The 18,802-nt window shown below is 41.5% G+C and overlaps 2 protein-coding genes across 7 annotated transcripts in view; one reads left to right on the plus strand and one right to left on the minus strand.

The window, feature by feature from the left end:
- Window positions 1-18,647, plus strand: part of LOC103791486 (uncharacterized) — an 86,912-nt gene extending 68,265 nt beyond the window's left edge. Inside the window, exon 8 of the mRNA XM_078345198.1 lies at window positions 17,782-18,647. Coding sequence (XP_078201324.1) covers window positions 17,782-18,647 — 866 coding nt within the window. The remainder of the gene's footprint in view (window positions 1-17,781) is intronic.
- On the minus strand, window positions 8-18,398 carry TRIM13 (tripartite motif containing 13). 6 transcript variants are annotated; one of them, XM_078357015.1, is made up of 3 exons: window positions 18,290-18,398; window positions 17,431-17,516; window positions 8-1,250 (listed from the first exon to the last, which is right to left on the minus strand). In XM_078357015.1, exon 3 carries the CDS (start codon window positions 1,242-1,244, stop codon window positions 21-23), a length of 1,224 nt encoding a protein of 407 aa, XP_078213141.1. In that variant the 5' UTR covers window positions 1,245-1,250; window positions 17,431-17,516; window positions 18,290-18,398; the 3' UTR covers window positions 8-20. The 6 variants fall into 6 exon arrangements, with proteins under 6 accessions (XP_078213141.1, XP_078213132.1, XP_002742703.1 ...); XM_078357006.1 differs by having other exon boundaries at window positions 18,269-18,398; XM_002742657.6 differs by lacking the exon at window positions 18,290-18,398 and adding an exon at window positions 18,051-18,140.
- Window positions 18,648-18,802: the final 155 nt, after the last annotated feature.

Raw genomic sequence — 18,802 nt, forward strand, 5'->3', positions numbered from 1 at the left:
GCATATATTTGAAACAGATTTTATAATAGTTTATATTTGCACACAAATTCTGCCACATTGTTCAGTACCACCAAAGTAAAATTCTTGAATCTTTGACTGAAAATGAAAAACCCATCTGTCACCTGTTCCCAGTAAAAAACTGACTGTTCCATAAAATCAGCTGATTCAGTCAGATAGGAACTGAAGTTTGAAAGACAGTCTTTCCAAGTTGCCAGGTCATCAAATAAAGACCATTCTAGGAATATGGTAGGACCAAAGAAAATGACAAAGCCAAGCAGAAGAACTGGCAAAAATAACTTGTAAAAGCTCCAGGGAATCTTGCTAATGAATGTGCCAGTGTCTTGAGGCAAAGAAAGTTTATCCACATCAACTAGTTTTATGTCTTCCCACTGACTAGTATCAAAGTTCTTCATTAAAGGGCTTGCAGGCAAATTAGTGGGAGGTAAAGGAGTTTCCTTGATTACTTTGATTTTCTCCCTGAACTCCTGCATCTGTTGCAGAAATACAATGGGTTCTGACACATCTTTGAAAGCCTCAGCAATATTAAAGGCCATCCGTTGCTCCTGCAAGATGGTGTTGAGTTTGTTGATCTCTGGGTCATATGCTTGCATAACAGCAAGTTTCATGGTCTCAAAGTCAGACAGAATTTCATTCTTCTTTTGATCCAACGTGTGTTGTAACTTCTCAAAAAATTCTTTCACTTTATCTGAATCTTTAGTCAGTAACTGTAGGGACTTCCTCTTACTAGTTTCCAAGGTATCCAAGCGAGAAAGAGCATCTCCCCGACGCCAGGTCTCAAAGCTCTGAAAGAGGGACTCAAAGGCATCTCTTTCCTGAGCATAGGCATCTTCAATGGAACAGAAGACATGCTTGGTGTGGTCCCCACGAGTAGCACAGATCCCACAAATCAGCTGCATATCAGTCAGGCAGAAAATGTTGAGAGGCTGCCCCAAGTGTACTTTGCATACTGGCATTTTGGGAGAGATCTTGATCTTGTTATACTTTTCCACAATACCCTTCAGGGAGTAATTAACCTGTAGGCTATTAATTCCAGTAGCTGAAGTTTCCTTACGACACGTAGGACACTTGAATGGAGCTGGTCTCCACAAGGAATTCCGCACACTCCCCTCTAAGATACCTTCCAAGCATTTTTTGCAGAAGTTGTGGGAGCAAGGCAAAACCCGCGGATCATCAAACAGACTACAACAAATAGGGCACGTGAGATCTTCTTCAAGCAGCTCCATCACATCCTATCAGAGAGAAAAAAAATTTTACTCCAATAATCATCACGACTAGGACTATATAATAATTAGAAGAACCTGTCTTCACATTAAAATGATCTTTCAGGCTGGGTGCGGTGGCTCACGTCTATAATCCCAGCACTTTGGGAGGCCGAGGCGGGTGGATCACAAGGTCAAGAGATCGAGACCATCCTGGTCAACAAGGTGAAACCCCATCTCTACTAAAAATATAAAAATTAGCTGGGCATGGTGGTGCGTGCCTGTAGTCCCAGCTACTCGGGAGGCTGAGGCAGGAGAATTGCTTGAACCCAGAAGGTGGAGGTTGCGGTGAGCCGAGATTGTGCCACTGCACTCCAATGTGGGTAACAACAGCGAAGCTCCATCTCAAAAAAATAAAATGATCTTTCAGTGAAATAACTAGCCAAATAAAGGAAGTGAGAAATTTGGTAAGGGAATGCACACCAAAGCAAATTTAATCTGCTGAGACTAGAACATGCTCCTTTAATAGTAGGACACCCTATACACAAGGCCTTTGTGCGGGCTTTCCAATAACTCTTTGGCTAAGACAGAGTTAGGACGAGGACAACTGCAAGTTGAGCCAGCAGTACCCAACCGATTGTTTTAAAACAGAACTGACTACTGACAAAAACAAAGCTATTCAGTGTCTGTAACAGAAAGAGCTCTTTACTCTGGGCCCACAAATATAAAATGGCATGCTATATAAAAGAAAGCAGCACAGAAATAGAAATTCAAACATACTCTCATGAAGACTTTATTATGAATTGGCATATTTTTCTACTTTGAAGGCAAGATTACAGTTTTTAAAATCACAGGTAAAAGCACAAGATGAGAGCTGCGATTCACTCTTCTAGGTAGAAAACTAAATGAGGTTTTTTTGGTTTTAAACCACCAGAACAGTAATCAAAGCCACTTTGTATTATCTAGAATCATCAATTCTCACAATCTGGTGAGCAGAAACGTGGATGTCCCTCTTTCAGGGCATCTGTGAGATCAAAACTATAACATTAAGATATTTGCATTTTGCACTGTGTCGACATTTAAAGCACTGGTGGGTGGACACTGCCGAAGGCTTAGAAGGGATCGAGCAAAGCTATAAGAGGCACTGAATTGTATTCTTCATCACCACCCAAATTGGGGTTAGAGTACCAGTTCCATTTAAGAATGTTCTTGATTTAGCAGTAAAAACCATTCATTTTATAAAATCTTAAGCCTGTATACATCTTTTTAGTATTTTGTGTGACAAAATAGGCAGTAAACACAAAGCACTTCTTCATACCAGCAGATGTTGTCTGGAGAAAAAGCACTTAAGTGATGAGCTGCAAGTTGAACCAGCTGCTTTTTTCATGAAACACCATTTTTACTTTCTGAAAGAACAAATGATAAACTATGCCTATTCAGACTTAGCTACCTGACAGACACCTTCCTGAAAAAAAAAATGAGCTTGTTATTTCAAAGAAACAAATGACAGTATCTCTTGCCAATGAAAAAGTTGGGTTTTATGTAAAAATTACAATTTTGAAAAACATTTGACATTTATAAGCCCATTAATTAAAGACTTATGATGAGATGGGTAGTGATATTAACTAATGTCAGGGTTTTTTTGAGGGGGAAGGAGTAATGTATGATGAAATGTGTCAATATTTGGAGATCTGCAAAACACAGTGAATATTTTTTCAAGTCACCAATGCATGTTATAAATCAGGCATGGGTAAAAAATCCATTTGAAGTTCCAGAAAGACCAACAGGTTCATAAATACAATTTCAGATTCCATACCCCAACAAAGAAACTAGCACTTGCTGAGTTCCTGTATAGTATCAGAAGATTCAGGCTGGGTGCAGTGGCTCGCGCCTGTAATCCTAACATTTTGGAAGGCTGCAGAGAGTGGACTGCTTGACATCAGGAGTTCACGACCAGCCTGGGCAACATGGCAAAACCTCGCCTCTACAAAAAATACAAATTAGCCATGTGTGGTGTCATGTGCCTGGAGCCTCAGTTACTCGGAAGGCTGAGGCTGCAGTCAACTGAGATGGCATCACTGTACCCCAGCCTGTGTGACAGTGAGATCTTGCCTTGAGAGAGAAAAAAAAAAGATTTACCTGAAAAGACTATTTAAATAATATTCCTTCCTTTACCAACTACGTATCTGTGTAAGCCTAGATTTTTCTTTGTGCATTTTTTTTTAAGAGATGGGTGTCTCACCCGTCTCCCAAGCTAGAGTACACTGGCACGATCATAACTCACTGCAGTCTTGAACTCCTGGGCGCCAATGATCTTCCCAAGTAACTCAGACTATAGGTATGCACTACCATGCCCAGCTAATTTTTAGGGGGTTTTTTGTTTGTTTTTAAGATGGGGTTTCACCATGTTGGTCAGGCTGGTCTTGAACTCCTGACCTCAAGTGATCTGCCCACCTTGGCCTCCAAAGTGCTTGGATTACAGGCATGAGGCACCACGCCTGGCCTTTTTTTTTTTTTTTAATGTTTTATTCTTAGATTTTTTGATAGGGTCTCACTATGTTGCCCAGGAGGGTCTAGAAATCCATCTCTTAGGCAGTCCTCCCACCTCCGCTCCCAAAGTGCTGGGATTATAGGCATGAGCCACCACACCCAGCCGCCTCTGTATATTTTAACCAAAATAATTTATTGCAACAGGTTGAATACAGAAGCAGACAAAAGACTCCCGCTGTCTTCTATTAAATAGCCATTCATTAGACCCCTATAAATATATAAAGCAATGCCATGCTTCTCTTAGTTTTGTTTTAGAAAATAGTTATTTTCCTAAATCATTTGTTAACTTGTAATGGGTTTATCACTGTTATTTTAAATGAGTATTTTAAAAAATTGTTTTAATTTCTGATAGAGTTGACAGTATAAACATAAAAGTTATTGGGATTCCCAATTTTTTTTTTTTTTTTGAGACAGCTCTTTCATTAAGGCTGGAGTACAGTAGTGCAATCTCCATACCCTGCAACTTCTGCCTCTCAGACTCAAGCCTCAACCGCTGAGCAGCTGGACTACAGGCACATGCCACCAGACCCAGCTAATTTTTTCTTAGTTTATTTGAAGAGACGAGGTCTCACCGTATTGCGTAGGCTAGTCTCATACTGCTGGGCTCAAGTAATCCTCCCACCTCAGCCTGCCAAAGTACTGACATTACAGGCCAGGATTCTCAATTTTTAAGAGTGTAAAAGTGTCTTAAGACCAAAATATTTGAGATCCCTGATCTAGGCAATAACATTCCTCAATGCTGGTTTATTACTTTTTATTTTTAGAGACAGGGTCTTGCTCTATTGTCCAGGCTGGAGTGCAGTAGCCTAATTATAGCTTACTGCAGCCTCAAACTCCTGGGCTCAAGCAATCCTCCTGCCTCAGCTTCTCAAGTAGCTAAGACTATGGGCATGCACCATTACACCTAGCTACTTTTTTTTAATAGAGAGACCAGGTCTTGCTATGTTTACCAGGCTGGCCTCAAGCAATCCTCCTGCCTCAGCCTTGCCAAGCACTGGGATCACAGTGTGAGCCACTGCACCAGGCCACAAGTTTATTTTAAATATACATTTATCTCTAAAGTTATAAAACCAAAGTAATACATATTTCTACATTCACTTTACTTAGGGATACATACAAATATACACATCACATTATCACCAAAATAATAAAATAGGACTTAATCTGTAGACCATCTATAATGAAAAATGACTACAGGCACGGTGGCTCATGCCTGTAATCCCAGCACTTTAGGCCAAGGTGGGCAGATCACAAGGTCAAGAGATCAAAAATATCCTGGCCAACATGATGAAACCCTGTTTCTACTAAAATTACAGGCAGAGGTTGCATGCAGTAAGCGGGGATGATGCCACTGCACTCCAGCCTGGTGACAGAGCGAGACTCCATCTCAAAAATTTTTTAAATACTTTTTTGTTTGAGACGGAATCTCGCTGTTGCCTAGACTGAAGTGCTATGTCACAGTCTTGGATCACTGCAACCTCCGCCTCCAAGTTCAAGTGATTGTCCTGCCTCAGCTTCCTGGGTAACTGAGGACTACAGGCGCCCACCATCATGCCTGGCTAATTTTTGTATTTTTTTCTGGAGACGGGGTTTTTACCGTGTTGCCTAAGCTGGTCTCAAATTCCTGACCTCGGGTGATTCACCCCCCTCAACCTCCCAGAATGCTAGGATTACAGGCATGACCACTGCGCCAGCCAGTTTATGGCTTTATATTACATTGTAAGATACATGTATTTATAATATATAATATATGGAGAAATAAAGCAAAGATTATTCTGTCTCAAATTTAGTGTCATATTGCAAAAAAATGTGTAATTAGCTGATTTTTCTGAAAAATCTTGTGATATGACAAATCATATAACCTTTGAAACCCATTGGAAAAAGAATGGCTATAAAACTAAACTTAGCGTGTCTTCTGAAAGAGGTTACCACACAGCTGTAAAACACAAAAACTTTCAGAACAATAAAGGCAAACTTTTGATGATCTGCCAACCCCAGTCCTCCTCCATACTTCTCACCTCCATTACTGTCTATCTTTTGCCTAAAAAATCTACCACACAAAGGCCAGGTTTTTGAGAAGGCAATACAAACAGGAAAGTGGTAAGGGCCAACACTCAACAAAATAAACCTAATGTACTCATCCTTGCAATAGTAATACTTCCAGAGAATCCTATCCAACCAAGCATATTAAATAAGAAGAAAACAATATACCAAGTGATTGAGATGAGGAGGAGAAAAAGAGCTCACAAGGCAAAGAGAAACTCTGAAGAAAACTGAGAAGGATACAACACAAAAAGAATTTTAAGGCAATCAAGTGTGATCAAAAGTGAAAAGGAAAATGTCACACACAGGAAAACTTAGAAATAAAGTCATTCCAAGGTCATGATCAACTTACAGCACTTAAAATGAACCAGAGGGGGAAAGAATACTAATTTGGAAAGTCTCTTTTTGGAAAAATTACACCAAAATTACAATAGCTCCTCATTTTATTTTTAGTGAATTAACTTATAAATTTTGGTTTATAAATTAAAGATACTTATTTTCATTCACTTTAAATATTTTCCTTTCTCTTCTTCCTTTTTAGTTTTATGCCTTCTCTTTATACTCAAAACCTTCTCTAAGACAAAGCTATGTGACCACTTCCACAGACTCTATTACCTGGTCCAAGAAACCATGGCAGGCTTCTTTGTTGCCTCCAAAGCTTTAAAGGATAATAAAAGTTAAAGCTTTTAGTCTCATAAATAAAAGGTACTCTTCACAGTAAAGTAACTTACAGAATCTTAAAAGTATAGCTAACAGAAAATCTGAAGTAATCAACCCAGCTTACTCCTTTGACACAAACTAAAAAAGCATACATCCCCTCTAACCCTTTTTCGGGATTTCTGTTCTTTTGGTTTGTTTTTAAAGGAAGTTTGACTCTTGTCACCCAGGCTGGAGTGCAATGGTGCAATCTCGGCTCACTGCGATCTCAGTCTCCCAGGTTCAAGTGATTCTCCTGCCTCAGCCTCCTGAGTAGCTGGCATTACAGGCGCATGCCACCACATCCAGCTAATTTTTGTATTTTTACTAGAGACAGGGTTTCACCATGTTGGCCAGGCTGGTCTCGAACTTCTGCCCTCAGGTGATCCACCTGCCTTGGCCTCCCAAAATGCTGGGATTACAGGTGTTAGCCACCTCACTGGCCTTTTTTTTTTTTTTTTTTTTTTTTTTGAGACAGGGTCTCTGTCACCCAGACTCTAGTGCACTGTCACCATCTTGGCTGTTTTTACTAGATGGGCTTTTACTGTGAAGCTATCCACAAACCATAAAGATTACAGGGCTTTTACTTTGTTGGCCAGGCTGTTGTTGAACTTGTGACCTCAAATGATCCACCCACCTCAGCCTCCAGAAGTGCTTGGATTACAGGCGTGAGCCACCATGCCCAGTCTGTTTTATTGTTTTTTTGAGAGAACATCACTGTTGCCCAGGCTGGAGTGTAGTGGCCCAAACACAGCTCACTGTAGCCTTGACCTCCCGGGCTCAGGTGATCTTCCCACCTTACCCTCATGAGTACTTAGTACTACAGGCACATACCACCATTCCCAATTTTGTACTTTTTTGTATAGTTGGTGTTTCGCCATGTTGCCTAGGCTGGTCTCAAACTCCTGAGCTCAATCGATCTGCTCAACTAAGCCTCCCAAAGTGGTGATTACAAGCGTGAGCCACAGCACTAGGCCTCAAGTTAGTTTTTTTTCCCAATATAAAAGTCAAAAGACTTTATGTAAACAAAATTATTCACTGTTCAAATATCAACTTAAATTTGCACATAAAGGCAAGCAAGTTTTCCAAAATTCATTTTCTTCCTTTGAATGTTTCTGAATACCCAGAAAACTCTTACATTTTGAAGCACAAATACCTTTTCCCACCAATTAAAAACTTCCCAAGTATTTTCTAGCAACAATTTTTAAAGCTGACAACTTTTTAAAGTTTCCAGAGATGGTAGTAGACACTAGTTGTGAGATAAAAGTCAACCTTGTTCTCCTGCCATATTGATATTTTCTAATATATATACTTTTAAATTTCCATACAATAAAATTCACGTTTTGATTTACAGTTTTAAACAAATGCATAGCTGCATACCACCACTACAGGCTTTTGAACAAGTTGTGAAGCTATCCACAAACCAGAAAGTTTACAAAAAGTGCTTTATCAATCGTACCTCAATTAGTATTTCACAATAGCTTCTATAAATGAGAACCATAACACAACCACTAAAATAATAAAAATGGAAAAGCCAATACTTACAAAGTAAAACCATCATAAAATAGTAGAGTTAATATGTATGCATTAGACTTCTAGAATTCTTTTAAGAGATCAACCTAAAATGATTATACGGCAAAACGTACTCATTCACTATCAAACAAAAGTTAATTTCTCCTTATAAAATCTATTAATAAAAGAAATTTTCCTATTAGGGTCTTTAAATTCCATTGGCTGTTAGTAATATAAAGTTGTTCAAAATGTTACCCATGCTTTTGTTTTTGTTTTTCCATTTTCCATTAGGTAACAAAAAGAAAACCCAATATATTATGCTTTTAGCTTAAGGATTTAAAAGAAATTTCCATCCTGCTTTGAGGCATCTTTGAATGCAGGAATTTTAAAACAGTACCTAAATATCTGATGGCTAGACAGCAAACACTGAAACTTCGCAGACATTAAATTATGCTAAACTTTACTGAACTGAGAGCCACAAATCCTATTTCAAAATAATTTCTATAATAAAATGGCTCATTTTAAAAAATTAAAATCATTTCCTCTGAGCACGCTAGTTAATTAATTTCAAATAGTATACTATATTCTCCCACCTCAGGCTCCAGAGTAACTGGGACTACAGGCATGAGCCACTGCACCTTACTATATTTTAGTATGAGATCCATTAGGCTGGGTGCAGTGGCTCACACCTATAATCTCAGCACTTTGGGAGGCTGAGACAGGTAGATCATGAAGTCAGGAGTTCAAAACCAGCCTGGTCAAGATGGTGAAACCCTGTCTCTACTAAAAATACAAAAATTAGCCAGGTATATTGGCAGGTGCCTGTAATCCAAGCTATTCGGCAGGCTGAGGCAGGAGAATCGCCTGAACCAGGCGGCAGAGGTTGCAGTGAGCTGAGATCACACCACTGCACTCCAGGCTGGGATAACAGAGACAGACTTCATCTCAAAAAAAAAAAAAAAGACACCCATTAATAAATTTTCTTGAAACCAAGGGTCTAATTAACAACTATCAAAATCTAGAGAGAGCATATAAGAATACTTACTATAATATTCTTCTGAGTTTTGTCTATGTTTGAATGTTTTCACAATAAAATGGGGAAAAACTAAAGAGCCAATTGTAAGAAAACTATACTGAGTTAAAAAAGTAACACTTTGAAAACATTAGCTACATATAAGCCTCATAAGTTTAATCTCACATAGTACAGGTTGTTTTTTTGTTTTGTTTTGTTTTGTTTTTTGAGACGGAGTCTTGCTCTGTCACCCAGGTCAGAGTGCAATGGCACCATCTCAGCTCACTACAGCCTCCACTTCCTGGGTTCAAGCGATTCTCCTGCCTCATCCTCCTAAGTAGCTGGGATTACAGGTGCCTGCCACCATGTCCGGCTTATTTTCATATTTTTAGTAGAGATGAGGTTTCACCATATTGGCCAGGCTGGTCTCAAACACCTGGCCTCAAGTGATCTGCTCACCTTGGCTTCCCAAAGTGCTGGGATTACAGGTGTGAGCCATCATGCCCAGCCTAAAGTTTCATCTTTTATAAATAAAAAATTTAATGTATTGGAAGTCTCTGAATCCAGGCCTGTGAGGAGATTAACATACTTGTCTGGCTGTCAGTCTGTGACCTCTTACATACCACTTATACATATTAGTTTGTCTCCTCATTTGTACAGCTGTTTTAAAAGGTATATGAGAGCTAGGCATGGTGGCTCATGCCTGTAATCCCAGCACTTTGGGAGACCTAGGTGGGCAGATCAGGAGGTCAGGAATTGGGGACCAGCCTGACCAACACGGTGAAACCCCATCTGTACTAAAAATACAAAAATTAGTCGGGCATGGTGGTGCATGCCTGTAATCCCAGTTACTCAGGAGGTGAGGCAGGGGAATCACTTGCATCCGGGAGGCAGAGGTTGCAGTGAGCCAAGAGCACTCCAGCCTGGGCAACAGAGTGAGACTATCTCAAAAAAAAAAAAAGCATATGAAAATTATTTACTAAGTTTTTGTTTTAAGTACTCTATATCAATGTTACTACTCTATTCTTTTAGAGACTGTCTCATGACTTCAGTGACCAAAACAGGACAAAGTAAGATACAGAAATCAGGTTTCAGATATAATCTCTATAAATGAAAATTAATATATTATATATAGCATCTCTATGACTTATATCATCAAAACAGGACAAAGTAGGATAAACAGATCAGGTTTCAGATATAATCCCTAAAAATGAAAATATATTACATACAGTATCTAATATATCTGATTGTTGTGTGGCTCTTGCAAACAATATAAAAGTTACCTATGTGTCCATTTAAGTCAATAAGTAACCGAACTTTTCTGGTATTATAGAATGAAGATTAACTACAATTTCCAAGATATTTCTAGCAGGGATCCTAACAGGGCAAAATAGAGATAGGACAGAAGGTTCACCAGCCTGGAAAGTTCCTCTACTCAGAAAGTTCACAAAGGGTTGTCAGACTAAGGTGAAATTCTCAAAAATATAAACCAGGCCATTCCTTACCTCACTAGTTCAGACCACTCAGAAAAATTTTTTTTCCTTCATTTTTTTCTCTGTACCACAATTGAGCCTTGACTCTTTCCTGCTTATTTTTCTTTTTTTGAGACAAAGTTTTGCTCTTGTTGCCCAGGCTGAAGGGCAATGGTGTGATCTGGACTCACTGCAACCTTCACCTCCTGGGTTCAAGTGATTCTCCTGCCTCAGCCTCCCAAACAGCTGGGATTACAGGTGCCCACCATCACGACCAGCTAATTTTTTGTATTTTTAATAGAGACAGGATTTTACCATTTGGCCAGGCTGGTCTTGAGTTCCTGACCTCAGGTGATCCTCACCCCTCAGCCTCCCAAACTGCTGGGATTACAGATATAAGCCACTGCACCCAGTCTTATATTTCTTTTAACTCATCTTCCCCACAGTGTTTTAATGAATACGATCTATTAACTTCCTCTCATTCTGTCCTTATCCCTCACCCCTCTACCTTACAATCTTTTCCTTTTTCCTATTTCACTTGATAATCACCCAAGTCATTCTGTAATTCCGGTAAATCTGCAGCATTAATCCATTTATGCTGGAAGTTGCAATTTTTTGTGTGTGAAAAGACCTTGGCAATGACCTTGAGCAGGATATAAGTAATTCCCACTAATTTAGTGTTCCAATAATGGAACACTAGCCATAAACAGGTTAAATCAATAGTATTTTAGGATACCAGCTAAATCAGATATTCCTATTTATATATGATTACTAGAAATCTAGATGGACCCTAAAAGGTGTTCAATGCCATTCTCCCACACCCAGATGAAATCAGTTTGAAAAAAAGTATCTGAATTTAATTGAAGCATAATGTAGACTAAATTATTCCCCTGGTCTGATACCAACCAAACTCAGATATTTTTCTTGACCTGTTAAGAACTTGAATTAAGAGTAAGAATTAACTGTTAAGACTTAATTAAGTGGCCAAGTGTAGTGGCTTATACCTGTAATCCCAGCACCGTGGGAGACTGAGGCAGGCAGATCACCTGAGGTCAGGAGTTCAAGACCAGCCTGGCAACATGGTGAAACCTCATTTTTACTAAATATACAAAAATTAGCCAGGCATGGTGGTGGCACCTGTAGTACCAGCTACTTAGGAGGCTGAAGGCAGGTCAGTTGCTTGAATCCTGGAGGTGGAGGTTGCAGGGAGGTAAGATCGCACCACTGTACTCTAGCCTGAGCAACAGAGCAAGACTGTCTTTAAAACAAAAAAAAAGTTAAGTTGAAATTACAGCCTTCTGAAAAGGTTTTATGAACCAGAAATGTCTGGTTTCTTTCCTCCCAAATAAAAGTAAATGGGTTTAAATGAAGGTGGAATTTTTTTTCCCTAAAACAAAATAATCTTTTGTGAGTGATATTCAATCATATGACTTTGTATTTGAGGTTAATACCTGCTTTCAAAAAATACTGTTGGTTGGGTGTGGTGGCTCATTCCTGCAATGCTAACACTTTGGGAGGCCAAGGCAAGACGACTGCTTGAGCCCAGGAGTTCAAGACCAGCTTACACAACATAGCAAGACCCCATTCCTCCAAAACTAAAAAAAAAAAAAAAAAAAATAGCCCAGTGCTGTGGCACACACCTATGGTCCCAGATAGCTGGGAGCCTGACGCAGGAGTATCACTTGAGCCCAGAAGTTCAAGGTTACAGTAAACGATGATTGTGCCAGCGCACTCCAGCCTGGGTGACAGAGCAAGACCCCATCTCTCAAAAAAATAAATTTAAAAAAAAGTACTGTCAAAGTCCAGCATTTGGTAGATAGTTTTATCTAGACATATGGACTACTTATTTAGTCTCTAATATTCTGTCAACTAAAAATAAGCATTATGAGTTCACTATTAGAAACATTTCTAATATGAACAAAGTTCCTACAGCTCAGTGCAGAATTATATGCATATCTTATTCTAAGTAAACGTGGCCTCATAATATATGAAGGAGAAAGTTAATTATCCTTGACCTTAAGCAGTTTTCAGGTTGGCTACATGTTCTGTTGGCATGCCTAGCTCATAGTCAATACTGCAAACAGGCAGGGAGAAAAAAGAAGAGCTCCTCTGAGAGTTTTAAATTGAGTCACACCACTGCCAAGTAGGATACACCTGGGGGGGGCTTATGCCACAAGGAGAGACAGTAATTTTAATTATCTACAAAAAATTTTTTCATTAAAAATGTGTCTTTAACAGAAATGAATGTAATCCCAGCACTTTGGGAGGCTTAAGCAGGAGAACTGCTTGAATCCAGGAGTTTGAGACCACCCTGGGCAACATGGTGAGACCTCATTTCCACAAAGAAAGGTGGAAAGAATTAAAAAAGAAATGAACTAAAATTAGAATTCATATTATGGGGATTTGCTTTATAGGAAGCTTGACTGGAATATAATTGTTATATATGTGAAAGGACACCTGTACTGTTATTAGAGGTGAGCACAGTCCTTTTTTAATAAAAAAAAAAAGTCTCGCTCTGTTACCCAGGCTAGAGTACAGTGGTACAATCATAGCTCTCTACAGCCTTGAACTCCTGGGCTTAAGTGATCTTCCTACCTTATCCTCCTGAGTAGCTGGACTACAACTGCATGCCACCATGCCCAGCTAATTTTTCTACTTTTGTGGAGACACTCTTGCTATGTTTCCCAGGCTGGTCTCAAACTCCTGGCCTCAAGTGATCCTACCACCCTGGCTTCCCAAATTGCTGGAACTATAGGCATACGCCATTATGCCCAGTCAGCATTCTATTCTTTTATTATCATTCTAGTATATAGAGTCCCAGACCAACATACTGACAATGGCAGTGTCTTTCATGAAGAACTAAAATGGATAATCCAATGATCTAAAGATATTTAAAAAGATATAAAAAAATAAAAGATAAGCCAAACGATAATTCCTGACCTAAATTCAGAAATGTAGAACATTTACAAAGATGCTATTACTCTTGTTTTTTTTTTTTAGACAGAGCCTCACTCTGTCGCCCAGGCTGGAGTGCAGTGGCACAACCCTGGCTCATTGCAACCTCCACCTGGAGGAGGCCGAGGCGGGCAGAACTGCATCTTCAAGCAATTCTCCTGCCTCAGCCTACGGAGTAGCTGGGATTACAGGCATGCACCACCACACCTGGCTGATGTTTTTTATCTTTAGTAGAGATGGGGTTTCACCATGTTAGTCAGGCTGGTCTAGAACTCCTGACACCTCAGGTGATCTGCCCACCTCATCCTCCCAAAGTCCTGGGATTACAGATGTGAGCCACTGTGCCCAGCCGTATGTGCACATATTTTAACAAAACTGGTAGCATAATACAATTGTGTATCTACCTTATCCATTTATTACATGTCTTTCTCCTATCATTATATATTCTAGAAAAATATAACAGTCCATGTCGATGATATGCTTTCTTATTGCTTATTTATGGGTTTGATGTTTTTGTTGTTTTCTGTGTGGGGGTTTTTTGGGGGAGTATTGTGACATTTAGATTAACACCTTGTAGAGGAAAGTCTTGCTCCACAGCTCTTCTTATTTCCATAGACAATTATTTTAAATTGTCAAAGAGTAATTTACTCTTCTGGGTCAAAGAGTAAGGACACCTTTCTTGAAAAGATGACTAGGCTTCTCTCTAGAAAGGGTATATAATATCACTTTATGAACTCTAATCGATGTAGGAGAGTGCTCTACCTCTCTATGCAGTTCCTAACCTTATAACAAAACCATACTTTTTTAAGACTTAGTAAAAAAACAAGAATAAGACACTTGTTATCGTACCTACCCGAGTTTAAAATATAAAACAGTTGAAGGCAGTTAACATTAGTCTGCATCTGTGTCTTACCTATATATATATTGGCAATAGATGGTAATAAAAGTTATGGGGTAGAAATGAAAGAAATACTGGGCAAGCATCTTAGAAATCATCTAGATAAATGTCCACCTTTAGGAGTCAAAAAACTATGACACCTCCAGCACTCAAAAAATGAAGATGTATCAACTCTACACAGAAAACTAGGCATCACAGAGCCTGAGTTTTCTAATTCTTAGACCTTAGCACTACCTAGAAAGTGACTCATGAACTCAGTATTCTTATTCATAAAATGAAGTATAATCATGAGCTCTCTAAAATCCCTTCTGAAATTCTGCAATTTTTACAAACTAGGTTTAAGAGGCTCTCCAGTGAAAGAGAAAGCACAGAAACTGCCCAGCTACTCTGAAGGCTGAAGCAGGAGATCCCTTGAGCCCAGTTCAAGACCAGCCTGGGCAACACAGCTGAGAATCCCATCTATTAGAAAAAAATTTTCAAATTATTATTTTTTTTTGAGACGGAGTTTCGCTCGTTACCCAGGCTGGAGTGCAATGGCGCGATCTTGGCTAACCACAACCTCCGCCTCCTGGGTTCAGGCAATTCTCCTGCCTCAGCCTCCTGAGTAGCTGGAATTACAGGCGTGCACCACCATGCCCAGCTAATTTTTTGTATTTTTAGTAGAGACGGGGTTTCACCATGTTGACCAGGATGGTCTTGATCTCTTGACCTCGTGATCCACCCGCCTCAGCCTCCCAAACTGCTGGGATTACAGGCGTGAGCCACCGCGCCCAGCTCAAATTATTTTTACAGTATTTACTTCATAATGAAAGGGCTCCGTTGTCTCAGGGATACCCCTGTGGTTGTCTCACGCCAAGAAAGAATTCAGGACAGGGACACACACGAGGAGTGGGTTTAGGAGCTCAGGAGGGGAAAGTTTAATAAAGAAAGCTTCCTCATGCTGAGAAAGCGGGTCACCCAAGAGAGGGTCTCAGGGTTTGAGATAGAATGCAATCGATTTTGTACAGAAAATTGAAAAAGCGGTAGGGACGGGGTGACAGATTTACACAGGGCCCAGGAGACTGGTTTGACCAGGTGTGCCATTTACATAGCCCAGGGAAAAACTGGCCCTGTAAGCCTAGCACTTTAGGAGGCAGATCACCTGAGGTCCGAAGTTTGAGACCAGCCCAACCAACATGGAGAAACCCCATCTCTACAAAAAATACAAAATTAGCATGTAATCCCAGCTACTCAGGAGGCTGAGGCAGGAGAACTGCTTGAACCTGGGAGGTGCAGGTTGAGGTGAGCTGACATCCCGCCATTGCACTACAGGATAGGCAACAAGAGCGAAACTACAGCTCAAAAAAAAAAAAAAATTTCATTATGCAAATGTGGCTTCTACCTGGGGTCGCCAAGGAAAAGGGAGCGGGAGACCATACTGAAGGTACCTGGCTTCCAAATACAGCTGGCGACATTGACATATAAAAGCTTCTAGCTTGCATATTTCTGCTTGCTGCTTGACTTTTCAGGCTGCTTTCTGTTAGTAAAGAAATGGTTTAGGGGCCAATTTTTTTTTTCCAGACAAATTCTCACTCTTGCCCAGGCTGAAGTGCAGTGGCGCGATGTCCGCTCACTGCAACCTCTGCCTCCTAGGTTCAAACGATTCTTCTTCCTCAGCCTCCCGAGTAGCTGTGATTACAGGCACGTGCCCAGCTAATTTTTGTATTTTTAGTAGAGATGAGATTTTACAGTATTGGCCAGGCTAGTCTTGGGACTCCTGACCTCAAGTGATCCACCTGCCTCAGCCTCCAAAAGTGCTAGGATTACATGTGTGAGCCACTGTGCCCAGCAGAGGGTTTTTGTTTTTGTTTTGTTTTTTTTTTGAGATTGAGTTTCGCTCTGTCGCCCAGGCTGGAATGCAGTGGTGCAATCTCGGCTCACTGCAACCTCCGCCTCCCGGGTTCAAGGGATTCTCCTGCCTCAGCCTCCTAAGTAGCTGGGTTTACCAGTGCACGCCATGAAACCCGGCTAATTTTCTATATTTAATAGAGATGGCGTTACAGCATGTTGGTCAGGCTGGTGTCAAACTCCTGACCTCATGATAAGCCCGCCTGGACCTCCCAAAGTGCTGGGATTACAGGCATGAGCCACTGCGCCCAGCGGGACTACTTTTTATTAAAGGAAAATTCCACCGATAACTTTTACCCTTTCTAGCTACCTAAAAATAATTTAATAACTCCTGTATTATTAGTGTTGTTGGAAACAGTAATGTGTTAGAATTCCATAAACTACTAAACTATACAAACATAAGGTTTAATTACATAGATGCAAACTGTACACATTTAAGGTGTTATTTTGTAGCATTAGTGTATCAAGCAAGAAAAGGTTCTAAACTTGAACTGTAATTTCAAGGCAAGGCAAAACAAATATTACATAGGATATCAGATACAAAGCAGTGTCATGAAAATGAGCATATCTGAACAAAAGCTGTGGCAGAATTAAGGCCAGATAAATTATCATAAATGCACGGAATGAACAGAACAGCCCCGTGTTATGCAAGGGCTTCCCAGGGAGGTTTAGTAAGCCAGGTGGTAGAAAGGAGAAAAAGAAAAGTTATTTGTAGGGAAGGATAGGGAAGCTCCCAGTGTGCAAGAAGGAAGTATAACCAGTTAATCAACAGCTCCATCAAGTTCTACTAGGAGTGCCTGTGTAAATGAAATTCTGCTTTTAAAATGCCTATTGTATAAAGGTCTCTAGAAAACTCAAGCCCTGTTCTACAAGCCCTAGCAGCCTGACAATCACTAAGCATAGAAGAGGAAAAAAAAAAAAACTAGGAAAAAAGTGCGTAAGACCCTCTAATATAAATGTTTGGATATATTTAAAATAAATACCACATAAATAATTGCTAAAAGTGAATTCTATTTTTCTAAGTTTTAACAAAATATGAAAAAGAACAAAGACCACAGTGAAAGTGGATGGGAACATACTATTCTACACACAGTTCCATTTTAGAAGATTGTGGGGCCTACTGAAATTGGTTTTTTTGGGTTTTTTTTTTTAAGTGAGGATAACAGGAAAACTATTGTAGTTTACCTCTGTCTGCTACAAGCTGATATATTTGGCAGGGTTACTATTTCCCAGGTCTTTTTTTCACGTTTTGACTAACGAACTAGAGGCTTCTGCAAAGAAAGAAAAAAAGAACAGTATTACGCATCTGTATGCACAGGACCCTAAATCCTGACCTTCGTTTTTTTCAATCGCCCCCACAAATAAAGCCAGGCTGTTTAGACCTTGTGAAGCGCCAGGAGCCTGGAGCTCTTTGTATTAAGCAGCTTCTCGATTAGGGCGCCCTCCCCCGGCGCCAAGCAACGTCTTCTCCAGGTCAGCGCCAGACGCAGGCAGCGCGCTCTAACACAGGGCCCACACCCATCTTTTCTTTTCTAGATGTGAAGACGCTGGTAGCAGGGCCGGAGCAGGTCTTCGGGACCACAGATACACTGCCCCGGCGCCCAACGCAGACCTCTCCTCCCCACGCCTGTGACTGTGCCCCGCTGGTTTCCAACGTGCTGCGGGGACTGGAGCTCAGAAGGCCTTCGCCAGTCCCCAACCCACGCAGGTCCGTGCTGGCCTGGGCAAGTCCCCACCCTCACTGCAGGCTCGAGAACCACCCCGCTTCCCCGAGAGTAGCCGGGCAACGGGTACTTATCTCTGACCTCCGGCGAGCGGGAGAGGCCGCGCTACCCCCTGTCCTCCAACAGCACGAACCGCACGGTACGCGCCCGGCACCGCCGCAAAATGGACTCGCAGTTCCAGCGAGCTCCGCCCCCGCCCCTCCTCTCCTCCCTCCCCCCCCCCCGCCCCTCCTCTCCTCCCTCCCCCCCGCCCCGCCTCCTTCCCCCCCTCTCGCCCCGTCGCCCGCCTCCGCAGGCACCTCGGGCCCCGCCTCCCCGACCGCGCCTTGTCCCAACGGAGGGAGCCGGTGCGACCGCGCTTCTTCCGGCGTCTACAGCAGCCGCCGGCTCCTGTCGCCTCCAACCGCCTCTGGCTCCCGCCACCCACCCGGGAACGGGAGGGCTGGGCTGCGGGCTTTTCTCCCTTCCAGAGGCCTGCGCGCGCCAGATTCCCGCCCGCAGGTGCTGGGCCGCTGCTCCGGGAAGTGGTCGCCGTTCGCCCAGACGGTGGGCTCGACTGGACGCGGCGCCGTCCTGGATGGAGCCACCCGGGAAGAAAGTCTTCCAATTAAGCTGCCGTATAATAAGATGGTTGGGTTTGGATTGTTGTACTTTTTTTTTTGTTCGTTGCATTTTTAGGAACAAAAAAAAAAGCCCAACCCTTCACACCACTTCATTCGCATCTCAGGACCAGCGGGAAATTGAGCCTCGCACCCCACAAGGGGTAGGGTGAGACGGGCACCTCCGCACCGCGCTCCCCACGGAGTCGCCGATTCGCGTTGGGAGCGCGCCAG

The sequence above is a fragment of the Callithrix jacchus genome, chromosome 1 (assembly GCF_049354715.1).
Source record: "Callithrix jacchus isolate 240 chromosome 1, calJac240_pri, whole genome shotgun sequence".
NCBI classification, from domain to species: Eukaryota; Metazoa; Chordata; class Mammalia; order Primates; family Cebidae; genus Callithrix; species Callithrix jacchus.